This window comes from Micrasema longulum, unplaced genomic scaffold, assembly GCF_059751315.1.
Source record: "Micrasema longulum isolate JH-2025_06_02 unplaced genomic scaffold, ASM5975131v1 h1tg000225l, whole genome shotgun sequence".
Taxonomy (NCBI): domain Eukaryota; kingdom Metazoa; phylum Arthropoda; class Insecta; order Trichoptera; family Brachycentridae; genus Micrasema; species Micrasema longulum.
Window position 1 is genome coordinate 405,520 of NW_028277430.1, and position 22,681 is coordinate 428,200.

Sequence of the window (22,681 nt, forward strand, 5' to 3'; positions counted from 1 at the left end):
AGTAATTAACTTCAATTAAAATTAAAATATAACACTTAGTTTTTAAAGACTTATTATTTATTTAATTGCCGACTGGTTTTGGATCTACTCTGTGCTGCTTTATCGAGATATATATAATTGCATGAAATTTATATTTGAAACACTAACTTTAAGATCATCCATTTTAATTAAATAAATATAAAACAAATTTGTCTTTAACCTATAATTGGTTTAAACAATAGAATTATCTATTCAGTGGTTGCAACAGAGAGGGAAAATATTTTTGAGAAGGAAATATGTAAGTCTAGTCACTTACAGGGCTTATGATCTGTCATTGGCTGGTTTCAGTAGCCACTTTACATACTGTGTAACATTCACTATTCTGCCTATGATTAAACATTAAAATTTCCTCAACACTTCCATCTGTTGACTTTTGCAAAGTAAAATAGCTGAAACCTTTATCATGTGAGTGAGATTCATCCGGCTGAACCAATTCACCTACTAGGCAACGCCTGAAAAAAAAATCACTATTTTTATACTACTTTCTTTACCAGTTAGTTAATTCAACAATGTTTTGAGTATATATAATTGGCGGCCTCCGTGGTGTAGTGGTCAAGATGCTTGACTCACGCACGGAAGGTTCCGGGTTCGATTCCCGGTGAGAACACCCAGGCATGAGAAAAATGTGATTTTTCTCAAGCCTGGATGTTCTGTTCCTCCCGGCCTGTTGTGGTGCAAAAAAAAACAATAATATAAAATAAAACAAAATAAAAATAAATAACCAAATGTTTGCAAAATGGCTGGATTTTCTCCGTAGGGAATTATTTTGATCTAAATTTGTTGCAACAGAGAGGGACAACATTTTTGAGAAGGGAATATGAAAGTCTTGGCATTTACAGGGCTTATAACCTATCGTTGGCTGGTTTAAGTGAACACTTTACAAACTGTGTAACATTTACCATTACGGCTATGCTTAAACATCCACATTTCCTCAACTCTTCCATCTGATGACCTTTGTGAAGTAAATGTGGATGTTAACATGTTTTATATTTTTAAAATTATAATTCGTTTATTTACTTAAACGCTCATAGCTCTTGTAACATTTTCACAGGACAGTTACAAAAATAAGTCTCAGAAAATTACTATAAATTGTAATATGTAATAAAAAAACAAAAATAAAGTTAAGAATATTTGAGTATGCATGAACGATAAAAAAAAATTTATATGAGTAACATAAAATACAAAAATAAATAAACTCTGAATTTGGGCAAAGAAATTTCAGGTTTATGTTACTTGAATATTGCAAAACCGTGACCCGAATTCAATGAAATAAATTTGTAAAAAAATGGTTACTGGGTTTAGGTAGAGAAAAATCGGAAAATTAACTAAAAAATATTCTTAAATAATAAATGGTATATATTAATATTGTATAACTGTATAATAAATTAACTAGTAATTAGTGATGTTATTGTTTTTTTTTTTGCATTAAAATGTCTGCCTTAAAACAGGTTGTACCTAGTTAGGTAGATTAGACATGATCGAGAAAAATCTATAACCTAAGTGTGTATGTAGTAGATAAAAAAGTAGTTATTTTAGTTTTTTTTTTTTTAGATCAGAGAAATATTTGCGTTCCTATGATTTACCCAGATATTAAGTTTTTAGGGCCATTTTTAACGAGTTGTAAATAACTCACTATTCGAAAATAAAGTTGGAGTAGAGTGAGATTCGAACCACGGACCATTGGTCCGTGAGTCCGAGACACTAGCCACAAGACCACAACCCGTTTCAAACATAAACCATGATTATTATTATCAAAGAAGTTAAAATCTATGTATTATCATGAAATAAAAAATACAGTAAAAAATATGTACTTTTGTTATTTAAACCATTAACTTTGTGGCCAAACATTTTATTTATTATTATGGAATATTTGTATATAACCACTTACCGACTTTTCAATGTCTATCGGTTTTTCTGTCCTGACGAAGAGACAGTAACGTCTCGAAACCGGTAGGCATAGAACAGTCGGTAAGTGGTTATTTACAAATATTTAATAACATTTATTAAAAATATAATATGAAAAAATAAAAATATTACAAATTAACGTACTAAATCGGGTCATGGTTCCGTGGTTAGTGTTGCGGTCTCACGGATCAGAGGTCCGAGATTCAAATCCCATTCTATCCCAACTTGATTTCCATTTTCTAATCGTGAGTTATTTACAACTCGTTGAAAATAGTCACCAAAATTGAAATATTTGGTCAATGTTGGAACATTAATACTTCTTTTTTTTTCAATGTAACAGTGTCTACCTAAATATTGTTGTTGCGCCTGTTTTTAAAAATAAGTGGGTTTTTTTTAAAGTGTTTTTAACTTCTCATAAAGATTGTTTTATAAATTTTGAACAAAATATTTTGTAAAAAAAAAAATGACGTATTTTTCTTTTTTGACACTAAAAAAATGTATTTAAAAATAACATCCATTATTAAGAGATACATTATTTTAATTATCTCCTTTAAAAAATTAAACGATATATTAAAATTTATTATCTTTAAACATATCAATTAATATACTTAGAAAAAAAAAATTAGACAATAAAACAGATAATGCAGGTATATGACATGAAAGGTATTAAATCAGTTTACATTCTTAGATGTGTACAATGACTGTAAATATACATATTTGTCAATAACATCTCTGCATGACATGTTAAAAAATATATATTCATGTTATTCCATTTTAGAATAAGGTTAATTCGAATTTAAATAGTGAGCATAGACAAAATCGAGTCCGTATTTGTAATCGAAAAAAATACGCACGACTTTTAACCTTTACGCTTGCCCTGCGCCTGCGGCTAAACTTTCACTCGCGTTCACAAGCTGTCCGATAATGTTAATATTTTCTTTTCATTTGCAGGTTCCTACGAATCCGAAACGCGCGGAATTTAATCGGTGCTGCCAGAGGAAAAAAATGTGACAGCGCTCCCGAGGGAATATTTATTTTCTCCGCTTTCAACACCGCGGGCATCTGTCGCAAGTCTACGCGGGAAGAAAAAAGTTGTCAGGATTGAGTTTTTTTCTTGTTTTCGACATTTTTCTTGTGAAATGGTGATAAGTGACAATGCGCTGGCTCGCTAGAGCGGCGGCAAGGTCGTTCCGTGACATTTTTTCGCCGTTTTATTAAATTCGGAGTGGTAAAAAGTGATTTTTAGACAAAATAGTTGTGACCAAAGATGGCGTCCACAGAGAGGAGAAGGTTTTTCCAGCGGGAAATCGCACTATTTGCCGTGTTTCTACTTTCTGGACTTGCAGTTTGTCAAGGTAAGATTATTGTCAATATTTTTAACAATATATCTAAATTGATTATTCAAAATAACAGTTACACCTTATTTCATAGATGCCACTGAAGTTTTTTATAGATGTTTTTAAATTATTCTATAAATTCACGTGTTCAACTTATTTTGTAAAGGAAAAAAAATGGACATTTATATATATTACAGCAGAGACGAAGATCATTATATGGAATGACATTGTCAAACATTCACCGTTTTTTCTGCGTTTGAACATTTATATTCCTTTCATTCTTCTATCCGTTGATCTTCGTGAAGTTAAAAAGCTGAAACCTTTATAGAGGCGAGTGACATTCTAGCTGAATTTTTAACCTAATGAAGATACGCCTAAAAATATATTTTTTAAATATTTATACTTCTTGGACCAGCTGATTTTTTTAACAATATTTCGAGTCTATCCAAATTTTTGTAGACACGAACTTGATTTAACTCTCTTGGGAGTTATTCATATTACTTTATTCATTTAAAACTTTATAAATATGAACAATATATGTTCATATAAGGGCGGTTTATTGCCTTAAATATTTTTTTCCTACCTACCCAAACCGTTCATTTTGAGAAAATTACAAGTACATTGACATATTATAGATGACTTATACATCATCATTCCATGTCCGCTCCCTAATTGGAGCATACGGGAACCACAAAGAGCCTCCGTGCATCTCTATCGGCTGCCAACTTCTTTGCGTCCTCCCAAGTCAGGTTGTCGTCCCGAAGTTCTGACACAAACTGCCGACAAACAGTCAGCAGTGGACGTCCAGGACGTCGAGAACCTGATATCTGTAAAGTGGGCAAGCGTGGTTAAGATTCTCAGAAGGCATCCGCAGTATATGGCCTAGCCAACCGTATCGCCTTCGCTTGACGACAGTTGTCACCGGAGTTTTCTGCGTCCGTTTTCTTATTAATTTATAGAGAATCTTATAATTTTATACAATTTGAAACAAAAATTAACAAAAAAATCACACTATACTATGAAGAGAGGAGCGGGAGGGGAAGGAAAGAAAAAGGAGAAAGGTACATCTCAAATATTAAAAAGAGAAATTTCAATCTAGATTTAAATGTAAACAAAGAACGGGCGACTCTAACATTAGTTGGTAGATTATATTACAACAGAGATGAATAACATGTTATAAAAGGAAATTTATGAATCTATGCATTTACAGAGCTCATGAACTTTCATTGGCATTTTAAGTCTGATCTTTACACACTGTGGAACATTCACTATTGTACCTATGTTTGGACATATTACCGCCTGGTAGCATATTTGTAAATACCCGAGATGCTTCGGTATCAGCCGAAAATACGTTTCCCGTTCGGGATGTTTTGGAAGCACTTGAGCATTTATTATTAATTGGCACTGTTTAATTTCGTAACCCTACAAAATTGCTCCTGAGTAGCGCCTACTAACGTCACTTAATTTAATATTAACATTAACAAATAACAGTCTCAATAATATTTTAGATAAGGAAATATGCTAGTCTGGGCATTTTTAGAGCTTTTGAGCTGAAACTGCTGTGTGTATAACGCTATGACAATAAGGGTTTCAGTTTTTTTCTTCATCAAAATCAACAGAGGAAGTACATTCCTCCACACAACCATTTTAAAAACCAAAGGTCTTCCTATCCGTTTCACTCATACAAGAAAATAATGTTTTTTATTCAATCAACTAGTTACTCGCTTAAAAAAAAAAAATCGGGTATGGCGATTTTAATTGAATTTGACTCTATTACTTTCACTGGCGTTTGGCAAATAATATGGATCAAAATACACTATCGTCACTATTCCCTGTCCGCACCTAAAGGTGCATAGGGCACTGTATTTTTTCTCAAATCGCAGCCTATCTTGATCATTTTTCATAACATGAAGATAAGATGATCAGTCTTACGCTTCAGGTACCAGTCCGGGAACTATGAAATATTCTGATGTGAAAACACCCTTTTAAATAAATACGAGTATTTCATATCACCGTGTCGGGAATCAAACCCGAGACCTCTTGCTTGATTGGCAAACGCGCTGACCACTACACCACGAGACCGAATAAATATACTAAATTGTACTAAAATCAACAGATAGAAGAACTGGAGAAATATAGATGTCCAATCAATGGCAAAACGGTAAATGTTACGCAGTGTAGATAAAGGACTTATGACCTGTCATTGGCTGGTTAAATTTTCAGGCGTTGCCTAGTATGTAGGTGAAATAATTCAATTAGATGAATCTCACCCGCATAAATAAAGGTTTCAGCTCTTTAACTTCACAAATAACAACAGATGAAAGAATTGAAGGCATATAGACGTTTAAATATGGGCAGAATGGTGAATGTTACACAGTGTGTAAAGTGGCCTATAAAACCAGCCAATGACAGGTCATAAGTCCTTTAAATGGCTAGACTATATTTTCTTTTATAAAATGTTCTCATTTTTTTGTTATTAAACTACTCTTTCGGGAATGAAATCCAGTTGTTTGTCTACAAACATTCCGACAAACTCAAAATATTCTGAATAAACATTATCGTTTTTTTTACAATACTTGAGTTTGTCCAAATGTTTGCAGACAAAAGACTGGATTGTTTTTAAGTGTTACTTAGTATGCGCAATAATTCAGTCAGATGAATCTCTTCACAACAATAAAGGTTTTAGGTCTTTAACTTCACTAAAATCAACAAATGGAAGAACTGAAGAAATATGGATGTTCATCATAGGCAAAAATGGTTAATGTTACACAGTGTGTAAAGTGGCCACTTGAAACTAGCCAATGACAGTTCATAAGCCCTGTAAATGCCTAGACTTCCATATTCTCTTCTTTAAAGTATTCTCCATCCCTGTTGTAATTTGTTAATCTTAATGACTCCTGAGGGGGTGAAATCCAGTTTTTTATCTACAAACAGTTAGACAAACTGAAATATAGTAATAAAACCAACTGGTCCAAGAACAAGTTTAAAAATTGGAAAGTTGTTTCAGGCGTTGCCTAGTATGTAAAAAAAATTAAGTCAGATGAATCTCTTCACAACAGTAAAGGTTTCAGCTCTTTAACTTCTCTTAAATCACCAAATGGAAGAATTTAAGAAATATGGATGTTCAAACATAGGCAAAATGGTGAATGTTACACAGTGTGTAAAGTGGCCACTAAACCAGCTAACGGCGGATCATAAGCCCTGTAAATACCTAGACTTTCATATTCCCTTATTTTAGGTATTCTCAACCCCTGTTGTAATTTGTTAATATTATCGTTTTTATTGTAGGTCGACTTAGCTATAAATGTCTTATGAAATAATTTGGTTTGTTTCGGTTATTACTGGGGTGGATAATGCGTCAGGTGTCTCTATCCGACACGTCCGGTGTTTACGAAGCCAGTTCGGGTGGATTCCGAAACATTCCGGGTATTTACGAATACACAGCGGTACGCTTGCAATCAAATGCTTCCGCGTAACCTGCATTTTATCAATGTACATGCATCTTTTAACAAACATCCGACGCATCCTTTGATATTTTGAGTAATTAAATGTTAATTCAAACAACCATAACAAATAAACAAACATTCAATCCACCATTTTAAATCATAAAAATAAGCACCACGAAAAGTACCTGCACTTAAAAGTAATTAAATCAATCGGTGACCTGAAATTCGTAGGTCAACATTCTTTTAAAAAAGTTAATTAACCTGATTAAATATTCAAGGTATAATAAAATAACTTTCTCTGTCAACTTTGCATTTTTTCATCATTTCAATCACATAAAACTCGTCAAATCACCTTTTTCTCAAACTATCGCCTCTTTTAAAATGCAAATTTAATTTACATCTTTGAAATATGTCTCAAAATGAGTTTTTTTGCCAAAATGTCGCTGTCATGCAAAACGCTTTTTAACGATTTATATGTGTCTTTACTAACTCAACTAGTTCGAGTGTACACTAGTTATAACCGACGTATTTATGATTTTAAATTTATTTTGCTATAACAGGCTTAAATTATATCGCCTGCTCCTCAAACCTATAGTGTATGTTATGTTTTTGTTCCTTTATTGTACTTTTATAAAATAAATGATATAGGCAAACAGAAATTAAATATTAACGTTATTGCGTAGTGTGTAAAACTGTCTTAAAATTTTGTAATTTATCTCTGTATAGTCTTTTTTGTATACTCTTATACGTAAAAAAATATTTTTTAAATGTTGACAAGTGTCCTCGGCACGGATTACCCCATCGAGATATTATTATTTTTATTATTCTTTATAATAAAAATTTATTCGGCCCCGTAGTGTAATGGTCAGTGCATTTGCCTGCCATGCAGAGGTTTCGGGTTCGATTTCCGATACGGTTGACATGAAATGTTTTTTAAAAAGGTGTTTTTACACTAGAATAATTCATAGTCCTTTCATGTTACAAAAATATTATTTTATTGCATTAAAACAGGCCAGGAAGCTCATTACAGGGGTGAATTATATCACAGAATATCCAGACTTGAGAAAAATCACATTTTAATTTTTGTGTTCTCACCGGTAATCGAACCCGGAACCTTCCGTGTGTGAGTCAAGCATCTTGACCTCTACACCACGGAGGCCTGATCAAGATACGCTGCGATTGGTGTACCAATGCAGTGCCCTGTGCATCATTTGGTGTGGAAAGGATACGATGATGATGATAAGGTAAAAAAAATGAATAAATAAATAAAAAATCAGTTTTAAAAATTGTGGAAAAGCAATTATTTAACCGTGTATGTCTATGTTGTTTTTTTTAAATGTCCTAACTTCAGATTATTTTGCATTTTAATTAAGGTAAAACGGCGTTACATCACCGTGTGTAAATGAATTTTGTGGCACAGTCTTTTTAGTATTAATGAAGCCAAGTTGTTTCCGTGATTTATTTACCATTTTAAATAAATCACGGAAACTCTAAGTATAAATATGCGATCTATTTTTTCTACACACAAGGCAGCGCCCTTTAGAGCATTAGAAAAAAATAGGAGTCAGTGGTGACTATAGTTTCGTGGCACGGTGTACGCAGCTAACCTTGTGTCTGGTTCTTGACATTTACCATATAAAAATGAATTTTCACAGATACTTACACATTCAAAATATATTTTAATTCAAGGACAAGAGTGATCGCTTCATTTTAATTATTCAGTTATGCATATCAAACGCGTGGGTACATTTATTAACAAGTGTTTATAAGACTTAATCGATTAATATTTTTAAAACTCATGTTTTCATTTTTTGCTTCACAAATTATAACTTTTTCTTATGGTGCTATTTCACTGGAGGTTGACCATCATTATGGCAAATTATATTTTGTCTGCAACCACTCTAAACAAGGATTTGTAGCTACAGTGGAGTGCTTCAAAAAGGATAACCTTTATTTTAACTAATGATTTTACTAATACAAAACTGCTGTAGGCCAGATTCCACCCCTTAGGGATTTATTTGGTACTTTACATACATGCGCGCTCCGTCCATATATTGGATGGAACCAAAGTTGTCATAGTATAGTTTAAATTTTTAGTGCTTTTTTTTTCAATTTTGTAAAAAATTCCAAAATTCTCTATGATTACCTAGAATATTTCTATGAACATCTTATTTTCTCAATCTGAATCGTTTGGGTAGGTAGAAAGAAATTGCCTTAAGGCAATATGCTCACCCTTATGTATTCATTTAATTTATTTATTAATATTTTTTCCATATTAAACTGTAATTAATAAAATAATAATGTGACCTCAGTGAGGTTACCCGGGCCAAGGACACTTAACAATATACTTTTTTTTAATAGTTTTACATTTGAGAATAAACAAAGAAGACTAACTAAATAAACAGAGACAATTAACAAAATTTATAGACAGTTTTAAACACAACGTATTTATGTTTACAATTAATTTATGTACCTCTATATTATTTATATTACAAAACGCACAATGAAAGAACAAAAACATAGCATAAGCTATACACTTGTGAAGCAGTTGATTAAATATTGGTTTGGGCGAATGAGACAATCCATTTTACTTCTACCTAGCTCCACTATCCATTTTGTATAGCCTTTATGAACATTTTCTCGTTACAAATTGTTTTAATAGACAGTGGAAGAAGGTTATAGATGAATAATACTCAAAATCCCTTTGTCCGACAGTGGTATTAGTTTTTATTTGTTTAAGTTGTCTTTCTGTTGAGGATCTAGTGATTATATTATTCGTATGTGATGTACTGTAAGGGTTATGTCTTTCATTTGCTTTGGTGTCATAAGTTGTGATTTATGGAATATTTCTTCAGTAGATGTATGTATCGGGACTCTGAATATTATTTTTACTATGGATGTTTGTGCAACAAATACACTATTTAAAACTGTGACACTCGCACCACCCCATCCGATTATACCGTACTCCAAAATTGATAGGCACAATACAAAATATTTTTTTAAAAGTTCCTTTACATTAATTTTATTCGGAATTGTTTTGAATATACAAGTTAGTCTTTTAAGTTTCTTTGTAATATTTTCAATCTGCTGTTTCTGTTATGAGTTAAATAAGCTAATATTTTTAATGTCTACAAGAAATATTTTATTTTTGTTTGTTATTTTAATCGTAGCGATGAGATGGATTTGATTTTCATTCATAAATGAGTTAAATATATTGCGACAACCCCACTCACAACCTTCCGACTGCGCAGTTATGCGCGGACTGGTATAAAATGCTATATAATGCTAAGACTATAATTTTAATTTAATTTAAAAGATAAGAAATGAAAAAATGTGTTTTATAATAAAACGAATAAAATTGTAGTGGTTGGGGCATCTGTCAAGTATGTTTTAGTCCCAGGCTCAATTCGTAGAGTGGTGGACATTAAATATTGATTTCAAAGGTTGTTTAAATTGCTTTATATCATTGTTCCTGGACTGGTATTTAAAGGGTAAGATTGATCACTGATCACACTAACATTTTAGTGCCCTGTACACCACAAGGTGCAAATAAGGGTATGATAAGGGTATGGTGATGATTTATTTATGCTTTATCAAGTTAGTTCATAACTTTTTAAGAACTAATGTAAACTTTTATTAACATTACAATTTTTATAAAAAAAATTCAAGAACACATTTTTTCAAATTAATTTGAAATATTTTAATGCTTGCTATTTCTTTTATTTCTTCGGGTAACTCTTTGTACAGCTTTAATCCATTATTTAACGAGTTTTCGACTCTTGTTTTTCTAGAAAGATAAAATTTGAAGTGTGACATTTTTCGTGAAATTCGAATGTTTTATTTATCCCCTTAATTATTTTACTTATAAAAATTGCTACATTATATTTTATTTGATGTTGATGGCGTCGTTTATTTCTAAAATAAGTAGCAATGAAATTACATCAACAATTTCACTGACTAATAAACGACTCTTACAACTTTGAATTTGCAAATTGGTGCGTATATAAATAAATTTGTTTTCAAACTATTTGCACAAGGTCGTATAACATACCTGAATATTAACAACTTGCTATCAAAGTGTCATTATTATCCACAGGAATTTAGATTGACGCCTGGTTTATATAAGTATCAATTTGTTTATTTATTTACATATAATTTCATTGACATTTATTTGAACACAAGTCCCAACTCCGTAGGACTTAACCTCTGTGTTGAATTGGGATGAATTATATAGTACAACAATAATATTACAGTATAACCATATTCGTTTCCAAGCTTTTAGTGAAGAAGACATCTATAAAATGGAAGATCTGTCCCAAAGAATTTCAGGTTGTGTGACGAATTTATTTATCTACACATTCTGAACATTGGGGCATAAAAACAAAAGTTGCTCTTTGATTTGATAAAAAGCAGATTTTGACTTCTGGTGACACGGATGGGAACATGAAAAGAAATTGATTGCAACAGAGATGGGACATCAATTATAGCATTAAGTATTTTGAAAATGCAATTTTTCAATTCAATTCATTTATTACAACAAAAAATGAAGAACAGTTTAGAGAAAGAAATATAGAAGTCTAGACATCTACAGGGCTTATGACCTGTCATTGGCTGGTTTAAGTGGCCACTTTACACACTGTGTAACATTCACCATTCTGCCCATATTTAAACGTCTATTTTCCTTCAATTCTTTCATCTGTTGTTGTTTGTGAAGTTAAAGAGCTGAAACATTTATTTATGCTGGTGAGATTCATCTAATTGAATTATTTCACCTTCATACTAGGCAACGCCTGAAAATTTAACTAGCCAATGACAGGTCATAAGCCCTGTAGATGCCTAGACTTCTATATTTCTTTCTCTTAAATGTTCTTCATTTCTGTTGTAATATGTTGATAAACAGCTCCTCAGGGAGTTGAATCCAGTTCTTGTCTACAAAAATTTGGACAAACTTAAAATATTGTTCAATTCATTTAATTTATTTTAAATAATACATCCATTACAAACCAAATAAAGTCCATCTCAGTTCTACAATTCTTCAACGATCAAAATATTGCTCCGTTTCAAAATAGGAATAATTACCCCTTTGCAATCCGAGTAACCATGTCACTTTTCTTTTCGTATTAATATTATTATTATGGATATTTTATGCAGCGCCATTTTCGTAATATAATACCTCAGGGCGCTTTACAAAGTGATTTTAAAGATAAATAAATTTAATTGAATCCAGGTTGAAGTCTACGTAATGTTATCACATGCTACGGATTTATTCAAATGATTTAGAGAACAAGTGGGTTTTAAGTTTTTTTCGAAACATCACTTCACTCTCACAGATTCGGACCTCTGCTGGGAGAGCATTCAGTGCCAAGGATCTGAACTGCATTTAGTACGCTGTTTGCTTACAGGTAAAATAACTTTTTCTCTCTCCGTAGACGTAGCTGATCTAAGCGTAAGACACATGTCAGCTAGTTCATCTGAAATGCATAGTTCCCTAATTTATTTATTATAAACACGGCCTAAGCCAATAACAACAGTTACATGAAGAAACATAAATACAAGAAACTGAACAAAAATAACATAAAACTATTTAGCAAAGACAAACAAGAGCAAAGCAATAATTGTATACAATATATTCATAAAAACGAAAGACCTAAGACTTCGAGCTAAACTATGCCAATCCAACTTCATCCCACACTGTTTAGTCGCGAAGAGATCTACGAAAAGCCGGAAGATCTATCCAAAGAATTCCAAGTCGTATGATGAATTGACTAATCTATACATTCTGGACGTTGGGGCATAAAAACAAAAGTTGCTCTTAGAAGATTTAATAAATAGCTGATTTTGACTTCTGGTGACACGGTTGGGAACATGAAAAGAAATTGATTGCAACAGAGATGGGACATCACTTAAAGCATTCAGTATTTTGAAAATGCATATGAGGTCCATCACAGTTCTACGTCTCTCCAATGAAGACAGATTAAGAGATTGCTCTAAATGCTGAAATGACGGCATACATTCGATTTTAAGTTTATTTTAAACGACTAAGTTGAGAATTAAGCAGGTGGTTGATTCTAATTTTGTCTATCCTATGCACTTAGTTCAACTTGATTGCATCCCTGATCAAAAACCTGACAGCACGCCCAGGCTGCATGCCTAAGATACTATCCTCCTTAGATTAACATAATTTATGAGATCCGGATAACAAGCGACCTATCCACATTCATATTATAATGACTAACCGGCGTTCCCCTTTCTTCTGCGCGTGCGTAGTAGGTTCCGTCATTTCTTTGACCTCCTTATTAACTATCTTGTACCCAGGGGTCTCCAAACTGCGGCTCGCGTACCGCATTTGAATTCCTTCGTCTTGCAGGCAGACAGTACCAACATTAAATTAAAACACTCGAGATATTTATATAAAGAAATATCGACGAGTATATTTTTTTTTATTTTTTTTTTTTATTTTACTTTTTGTACATAATGTTTTTTGTACATTGGCGGGCTTATTGCCAAATGGCAATTTCTTCCAACCAACCAATAAAATAAAAGTTTTTTTTTATAATTCAAGTTACAGAACATATTCAATAGAAAAAAAAAGATAAAAAAGCTAAAGATATATAAAAATATAAATAAACGTAATAAATTACCTTAAATCAAAACTATTACTCCATGGGAAAAAGGAAAAAAGAGGAAAGAGGAAAAAAGAAAGGAGGAGAGATTAAGGAAAAGAAAGGAGATGTTTTTTCAGATGTGATTTAAATTTCATCAATGTAATAATTTAAGGTGGCAAAGGAATGACTAATTAAAATATTGTTTTCGCTATCTTATTACGTTTTACTAGACATATTTTTTTTTAAATTAAATAATTCCAGCAGTTCATTCTCTCAGTAGCTGCAAGACTTGTTGTAATCTAACTTCAATTTTTATAAATTTGTTTTTTATTTCATTTTTTTAAATATCACTCAAACGATTAACTTCATTGTCAAATAAAAAATAAATAAAGTGTAAATAGGGGCTAGATTTTTTGTTATCCATGCACTGTGTAGCTGCAAGACGTGCTGTTATATAGCTCTTATATGTCACAATTATAATATATCGTTATTAGAGACGAGCAACTAGAATCCCAACCATCCATGCGCTTTGTAGCTGCAAGACGTGCAGGGATATTTGTTTATTGTACAGCGCCTTTGAGGTGATTTTCACGAAAAATAGCGCTAAATGAATGATCTAAATATATATAACATAATGCTCGTTGTTATATATATTATATGTTAAAGAAAGATTCTCTTAGATGGTTTGGTCATGTAGAACGAATGGAAGGCGAAAGAATGGTAAAACAAGTATATATGGCGAAAATAAACAGCAACGTGAGACAAAGACAACGTGGCATGATCCGGTTAACCAAAATGTTAAGTCAGGTCATGTCAAAAGCAGACAGAACCGAAGGGCATGTATGTCAAGATATATGAATCTGGAAGAAGCTAGAAATATATGCCAGGATAGACGTGTGTTGTGGTCCATTCTCTCTGCCTACCCCTACGAGGAAATGGCATGATGGTAGTAGTAGTAGCAAATACGAGGGTTGTGTAAAAATAAGGTTCTCAATTTTTTTTTCAGGCTTAAAGCATTTTTAATTTGAACTGAAAAATACATCATTTGAAAGCTTAATTTCTTAAGCTTTTTCAAATTCCTCCGCGTACTGGCTGCAGACTTCTTTGAAGCTGGATTCCAAAAGTCGTCAACAAAAATGCGTTGAAAAATCTGGTGATTATGATGAAAAATAGTAAAGAAATTAAGCTTTCCAATGATGAATTTTTCAGTTCAAATAAAAAATGCCTTAAACTTGAAAAAAAATGGAGAACCTTATTTTTTACACACCCTCGTATATATAAAGCGTGTAAAGTATTTAATTCATCAAAAAGACTGTTAAATTTATTGGCATTTAGATGAAATCGCTTTTGAAATTGAACTATTGAAAAAAAATATTTAAAATGTTTCCAAAAATAATTTATTTTAACAAATTTATTTGCTATGCTGCACTGGGTGCGGATAAGAAAATTATGATTGTGGAGATTTTTTGTATACATTCGCTACCAGGCTGGTTTTGGGTCGCGGGCCGAAGGTTGTAAATTCCTGTTCTACACATAAAATATTTTAATGCTAAGCATATTTACTCAGATAAATTAGTATACTCAGTAGGTATAATCAAGTGTAGGTATGCTATTCATGTTTGTAGAAATTTCACGCATTCAAATAAATGAGCCTAAGATAACTAACTCCCACACATTAAATTCAATTCTTAAATTTTATTTGCATTTTCCAAATGAGGAAGCTTCTTTGAAATGTCACAACCTTGATAGCACAGCACTAGGATATAGAGATATATCTACGACCGGAGCCTGCTTTATAGAATTATAAACATGAAGTTTGATTCCCCAGAACTAATTAATCTTTTTTATATATTTTCTATTCTTCGATATTTTCTATATTCCTAACATTAAAACTAATCATTGGAAACATTCAACCATTTCTCGTATATGTTAACCTTCCTCTTACTGTCCTAAAAACACCCGCGCGTTACGGTGCTGTGTAGTCACTACACATTTAAAAAATAAGAGATATTAAAATAATATTTATAGGGAATGGCTTTAATTAACCATAATTTAATTCAAAGATGATAATATTTCATATCTAACTGCTGAAAACATGAAAAAACCATTAGGTATCGCTTACGACGAGAGCGAAACGTGCACCCGCGCCAACTTCCCGAGAGCTACTAAGTAGCTAGAACTGGACTACGTGACTGTGTTTACTATATTAGTTTCATATCACCCGTCAATGGGAAGAGTGCTCTCCCGAAACTATAATTGTGTTCTTGTAAAAAGAATAAATTGTGTAACGCTAATTTTAGTAACTATTATTTATTAAAATATTAGCTTACTTAAAAACACTAGTTTTATCTTCATAATAATTTAAAATAAAGTGTTACGGAGTGAATGCCGATTTAATTAAACATAATTTATAATTTTGTTTTTGATGGTTTATTTATAATTAAATAATTTAAATATTTATCAAGGAGAAAAAAAGTCATCAAAACGATAAAAATGGTGGAAAGAAAAAAAAAATGAAAATAAGGAAATATAGTAAAATAATACTATTAAAATTAAAGAATACCCATTTACTTGGATATATTTTAAATATAGGAAAATAATATAAACACATATATGAATAGTGTGCGCTCATAAATGTAATTAAAACAAGATAAAAAATAAAACAAAGTAAATCGAATATTTCAATTGATTGATTTTGACATTTACGAAAAGAATTCTAAATTCGAAAATAAATTATTTTATTAACATTTTACAAGAGATGAAGAACATTCAAGAGAAGGTAATATAGAAGTCTAGGCATCTACAGGGCTTATGACCTGTCAATGGCTGGTTTACGTGGCCACTTTACACACTGTGTAACATTCACCATTCTGCCTACATTTGAACATCTATATTCCTTCAATTCTTTCATCTGTTGATGTTTGTGAAGTTAAAGAGCTGAAACCTTTATTTATGCGGGTGAGATTAATCTAATTGAATTATTTCACCTACATACTAGGCAACGCCTGAAAATATTATTTTTTCAATTTCTATACTTCTTCATGGACCAGGTAATTTATCAACAATATTTTGTCAATGGCTGGTTTAAGTGGCCACTTTACACACTGTGTAAAATGTTAATATAAACAGCTCCCCAGGGAGTTGAATCCAGTCCTTGTCTACAAAAATTTGGACAAACTCAAAATATTGTTAAATTATTTTATGTTTTGGAATTCAACCATAAACAAGTATCCAGGTACCTACTTTGATTCAATATTTGAATATTAATAATTTTGAAATTCAATCGTTAACTAGTACCTAGGAACCTACTTATCAATTAAAAGTCTTATTCCAAAGTAATAGCAGGCAAACGTTCGGGCAGGACAACCTCTGTCGGGTCCACTAGTATGTTAAATAATTCAAATATTAAAAAAAAAAAAACAAATCTAAATAAATCAATACAAATGCTCGTGTATCAATATTTTAATCTCGGGGGCTATTTCAAAGAGTTGTAAACAACTCACTTTTGTAACCACAACCCGGCTTAACACACACTTAACTGTATTTTTCATTCCGTTAGGACGCGGGAAGAAACAAAAACAAATAAATATATGAATTACGTCATTAAAAAACATAAAATAAATATTTAATTATGAACGCTTGTTAATTTTTTCACTACATTTGTAGGACAAGCATTTCCGTGCTGAGAAAATCGGTCAGCACGCTCGGCTGTCTTCGCAACCCGTCGGCAGTCTTCGGCAATGCCCGTAGCACCATTTGACCTACATCCCCCCCTTTTCCCCTCGTCGCTCCGATCCACGACTGCATTCCTCACACGATCCGTACGCATCAAGTGAAAATGCTCGCTAATTTTAAGACACCTTGCGAGCGGATCTTATCTGAGTCATGGGCTCTCGGAATCCCAGAACGAACGGTGTGGAATTTTCGCTATTCTTCGCCGTTCTTGTACCGATTGATTTCAGTAGGACTTTTGACCTAAAGAAATTTTACGCATAGCAATTATCATTGAGTAAAAGTAATACATTCGTACATATTACAGTACGTACACGTGTTTTTTTGCTGGTGCATAAGGCACTAATTTGATAATCAAAATGAGCAGCGTATCTTGAACGTGTGACATGTTCAGTCTTACGCTTCAGATGCAAGTCCAAATACAATAAAATACATGTAAAATCAACTTTTTTTTTTATTGATTAATATAATTACATAATTGACAAATGCTTTTTTTCTTTCTATAAAACCTACTTTTATAATTCATTAATGTTATAGCTGTCACTTTCCAAAAAAGAGACTAGCTCTTGTGCTTGGAGAGTGACTTACACTGTTATATTTATTTAGTAATTTAAAGTTATATAATTTTTTATATTTTTTTTTTAGTTGAAAACAAATATTTCACTAAATGTTTTTAAACAATTTAATACAAACAATTACCGACTTTTCTATTTCTACCGGTTTCAAGACGTATCCGTCTCTTCGTCAGGACACTAATTATACTAACATGCAAATCCCACTACACCTAAAACATAGTACCAACGTTCTGATAGGACACATGTTGTTAGTTGCTAACACTGTTTTTTTTTTATCTTTGATCTCGAAAAGATTTTTTTTAAATGCAAGGGATGCGCATGATTGAGGAAGTTCAGTGGTTTAAATAAAACGTTTTTTCATAAAACATTCACCATTATGTCTATGTTTGAAAATCCACATTTCCTAATTTCTTCAATCTGTTGACTTTGTATGTGAGAAGTGGTCACTTAAACCAGTTAATGACAGGTCATAATCCCTGTAAATGCCTAGACTTCCATATTCCCATCTCAAAAATGTTTTCCTTCTCTGTTGCAACAAATTTTAATTTGTCTAATATACTTATTTTTTACTCTTTTCTTTTTATTGCTGCGTTTCTAGTTTTATCTTACTGTTTATGATTGTTTTTGTTGTAATTGTATGCTTAAAATAGACTTTGTCCGTAAATCTATTAAAATGTAAATTTAAAAAAACCTTTTACAAAAAAAACGGCTTACTCGGCATTTGAGTATTAGCGACGATATGTTTGATTAGCGTATTTTTGGTTTAGCGCAAAATCCATCTGCGTTCTTTTCAACTTGACATTAAACATTAATGTACCGTACCATTTTAATTCGTTTCATCTCAAAACGCCGCATTTAATGGGTTAAGTGTCATTATTTTACCGTTCACAACACGAAATTAACGTTAAATACACAGACCTAAATGCCGTACCTCAAAAATAATCACTGTTTGTCTAATGCTACCTGCTGAAAATCACAAAACTGTAATGGTTTTGAAATACCCCAAAATGCCGTAAAAATTCACACCTTGTCGGTACGCGGGCATCTTTACCTAAGAAAAAAGGTGGAGGTATATTTATTTTAACAACATCTTGAGTTTTGCAACTGAGATGAAGAACATTTAAGAGAAGAGTAATATCGTAGGGTAATAACTGCAACTAGGTAGCTTCAAAATCAGCTTTTTTTAGTTAGCCTCTAAAATACATATTTGTATCCTTCTTCATGAATGCTATAAATAGACAAGTTGAGATGCATTTAAATAATATTATGATGTCAAAACGTTTGTAGACGGGATGCATTTCCTCCCTAGGGAGTTATTTAGATCTAAATTTGTTGCAACAGAGAGAGAAACTAAAATATTCTAATAAAATAAAACGACATCACTCTGTCTTTGCATACAGATCTCGCTTCCTCTAAATTCATACATCTTCCGTTGCACGCGCGCCGATTATTCCGACGTTTGACATGTTCATTTTCAAGTATTTGTTGGATTTGGTCACGCCATGTCTTTCTCGGTCTTCCTCTATTTCTGCTGTAATTTGTTAAAAATGAACTACTTTGAACTAGGTTACAAGTTCTTCCAAATCAAACAATTAAACGTTGTGATACATTTCCTGTTTCCAGGATAGCCAACTCACCAATCAGCAGAACTCGTCGACGTCACAGGCAGAATAATTTAAAAAAAGCAAAACTTTAAGATATTTAAGCGCTGATGATGTGATATAAGAAAAATAAAAATAAAACAATTTTTTTACAGCAGTAAGTCATTTTAATTAAGTCCCCTAGAGCGCAAAAATAATAATTTAAAGAGATATATAAATAAAATAATACGCAGGTTGATTGACACACAGCGTGAAAACTGCAGAAACTCATTGCAGGAGACTGCTGCGAAATATTGCATATATTTATTTTTAAAAAAACGTATGATTCAATATGTTCATGTACTTGTAATTTTCCTAAACTGAACGTTTTGGGTAGGTAGGAAGAAATTGCCTAAAGGCAATATGCCCGCCCTTATTTAATTTAATTTTACAATACGCCCAAGGGGCATTTACAAAAATTATACACTTAAGTACAAACATAGTAAGTAATAATTTTAAAAATAAACATCACTTTTTTTGTATAGAAACAAAAAAACATGCTGTAATGCAAAATAAAGGGTGAAACTTTGCATAGTAAAAAAGAAAAAATATAAATATGGATATAAGAAAAATGGTTAGAATTGAAAAGCAAATTGTAAATAACTTGTTAAGAATTTAAGCAAAAAAAAAATAATGTTAAAAACAAATAATAATAATAATTACTTTACAGTAAGTATATATAAGATCATAATATAACTTATGGTACACAATAATATTTGATAAATTAATACAGAAAGAGATAAGATAAATAATAATAATACACATCAAAAACAAAGAAAAAATTGCATGAAAAAGAAAATTTTATTACGACTTTAATAATAAGTTTTAAACAAGGCATTTAAGAACGTTTTAAAATGAATAATTTTTGTATTAAAAATGTCTATATCACAAGTAAATTTGTTGGCTAAGGAATGTAAACGCGGAATAAGAGAGTGTCGTGCATAGTTAGTACCCACGTATGTATTTGGAAACAACTTCGTACTTCTATTGACATGATTCGGTATTTTGAAGTTAATAAGATTCAGATTTATATGTATATAAATTGTATATGTAAATATTAATACCATCAAAACTCTTTATTGCTCACTAGTTCGACCCCATCTAGAATACGCTTGTCCTATTTGGTCTCCATTCTACAGGACTCATATTGACCATATCGAGTCTGTCCAACACCGTTTTTAAGAAAAGTGGCATGGTTGCTCGGATTACAAAGGAGTAATTATTCCTATTTTGAAATAGAGCAATCTCTTAATCTGTCTTCATTGGAGAGACGTAGAACTGTGATGGACTTTATATGCATTTTCAAAATACTTAATGCTCTAAGTGATGTCCCATCTCTGTTGCAATCAATTTCTTTTCATGTTCCCAACCGTGTCACCAGAAGTCAAAATCTGCTATTTATAAAATCTTCTAAGAGCAACTTTGGTTTTTATGCCCCAATGTCCAGAATGTGTAGATTAGTCAATTCATCATACGACTTGGAATTCTTTGGGATAGATTTTCCGGCTTTTCGTAGATCTCTTCGCGACTAAACAGTGTGGGATGAAGTTGGATTGGCATGGTTTAGCTCGAAGTCTTAGGTCTTTAGTTTTTATGAATATATTGTATAAAATTATTGTTTTGCCCTTGTTTGTCTTTGCTATATAGTTTTTTTTTTTTTTCAGTTTCTTGCATTTATGTTTCTTCATGTAACTGTTGTAATTGGCTTAGGCCGTATATATAATAAATAAATCAATATGTAAATAAATTATTAAACGTCAAATGATGTATAAAAATAAAACTACTACAGTTTGGTTAATTGGAGAAAAAACTTCAAAAAGGGAATATGGAAGTCTAGACATTTACAGGGCTTATGACCTTCTCTAAAATGTTCTGCATCCCTGTTGTAATTTGTTAATCTTCGGACTAACTCAAAATATTGCAGTTCATTTTAATTAATTTTGTCATACATTTTCGAGAAACTTTTCCGTACAATCAAATGCTCTAGTTTTTAACGCGAGCAAGATAACATTTTTTTTCACAATTTTCCGTTGCACTGAATTTCCTCATTGAGAAAAAATGTATCTTGGATTTTTGTTGCATCTGGCGAGAATCAAACCAGCGACACTAGTTTTATACATGGCTGTCACAGTTCACTGTCTGTTTGTTTTTTTTTTCGAAAAGAAATACTTGCGTTCTTACGATTTACCCAAATATTTTATTTTGAGGGCTATCTTCAACTAGTTCTAAATAACTCACTACAAGAAAATGGAATCGAGTTGGGGTAGAATGGGATTCGAACCACGGACTTTTGGTCCGTGAGTACGAGGCACTAGCCACAGGACCACAACCCGATTGACAGACGCTGAATTTGAATTTCCAGTGCCCTATGAACCGTTGGATGTGGATACAGAAATGATAATTGTTTTGAACGATAAAATAAATATGTATTAGATAATTATACGCAAACACTTGAAGAGTATCAGTTTCCTTTAAAGCCTTATATAGCGAGCTTTCTCTTTAACTTGTACTAAAGCCACCATAATTATTACAATTAAAACTTTCTTTCCGTAAGTCTTAAAGTATCTTTCCGTACATACTCTTCCTCTTAATTTAAAATAAATAGATTTAAAAAAAATAGTCATGTAGATGCCATAGTGCAAGCATTCGCTATTTATTTGTTGGTTCTAAATAATTAACTCCACGTTGATTATTTTTTTATTGAGCTATAATCACACTTACTTAATTAATAATCAAAGCTTTACCTTTGACTTTTACTGAAACAAGTAAAAATAACTTTGTTTTTAACAACAATGTTTGAGTATGTCCAAATGCTTGCAGACTGGCTGGATTTCCTTCCTGGGGAGTTATTCATTTTCAAATTTATTTCAATAGAGAAGAAAAAAATTTTTAAGAAGGGAATATGGAAGTCTAGGCATTTACAGGACTTATGACCTGTAATTGTCTGGTTTAAGTGACCACTTTACATACTGTAATATTCACCATTCTGCTCATGTTTGAACATCAACATTTCCTCAACTGTTCCATCTGTTGACTTTTTTGAAGTAAAAGAGCTGAAACCTTTATCACGTGGGTGAGATTCATCCGGCTGAACCAAATCACCTACTAGGCAACGCCTGAAAACAATTTTCCAACTTGTATACTTCTTCTTTTACCAGGTAGTAATTCAACAATGTTTGAGTATATCCAAATGCTTGCAGACTGGCTGGATTTCCTCCCTAGGGAGTTATTCAATTTTAAATTTATTTCAACAGGGAAAACATTTTTGAGAAGGGAATGTGGAAGTCTAGGCATTTACAGGGCCTATGACCTGTTATCGGCTGGTTTAAGTGGCCACTTTACACACTGTATAACTAGTAGATGATTTTGTTCAGCCGGATGAATCTCGATGAAGAGTTGAGG

At 32.0% G+C, this 22,681-nt stretch overlaps 1 protein-coding gene across 3 annotated transcripts in view; it reads left to right on the top strand.

Annotated features, from left to right (window-relative positions):
- The window catches only part of LOC148283521 (uncharacterized), a 259,257-nt gene that overhangs the window by 27,386 nt on the left and 209,190 nt on the right, over positions 1-22,681 (top strand). For all 3 annotated transcript variants that reach the window (XM_088243706.1, XM_088243704.1, XM_088243705.1), the window contains exon 2: positions 2,896-3,299. In XM_088243706.1, coding sequence (XP_088099832.1) covers positions 3,212-3,299 — 88 coding nt within the window. In that variant the 5' untranslated portion in view covers positions 2,896-3,211. The remainder of the gene's footprint in view (positions 1-2,895; positions 3,300-22,681) is intronic.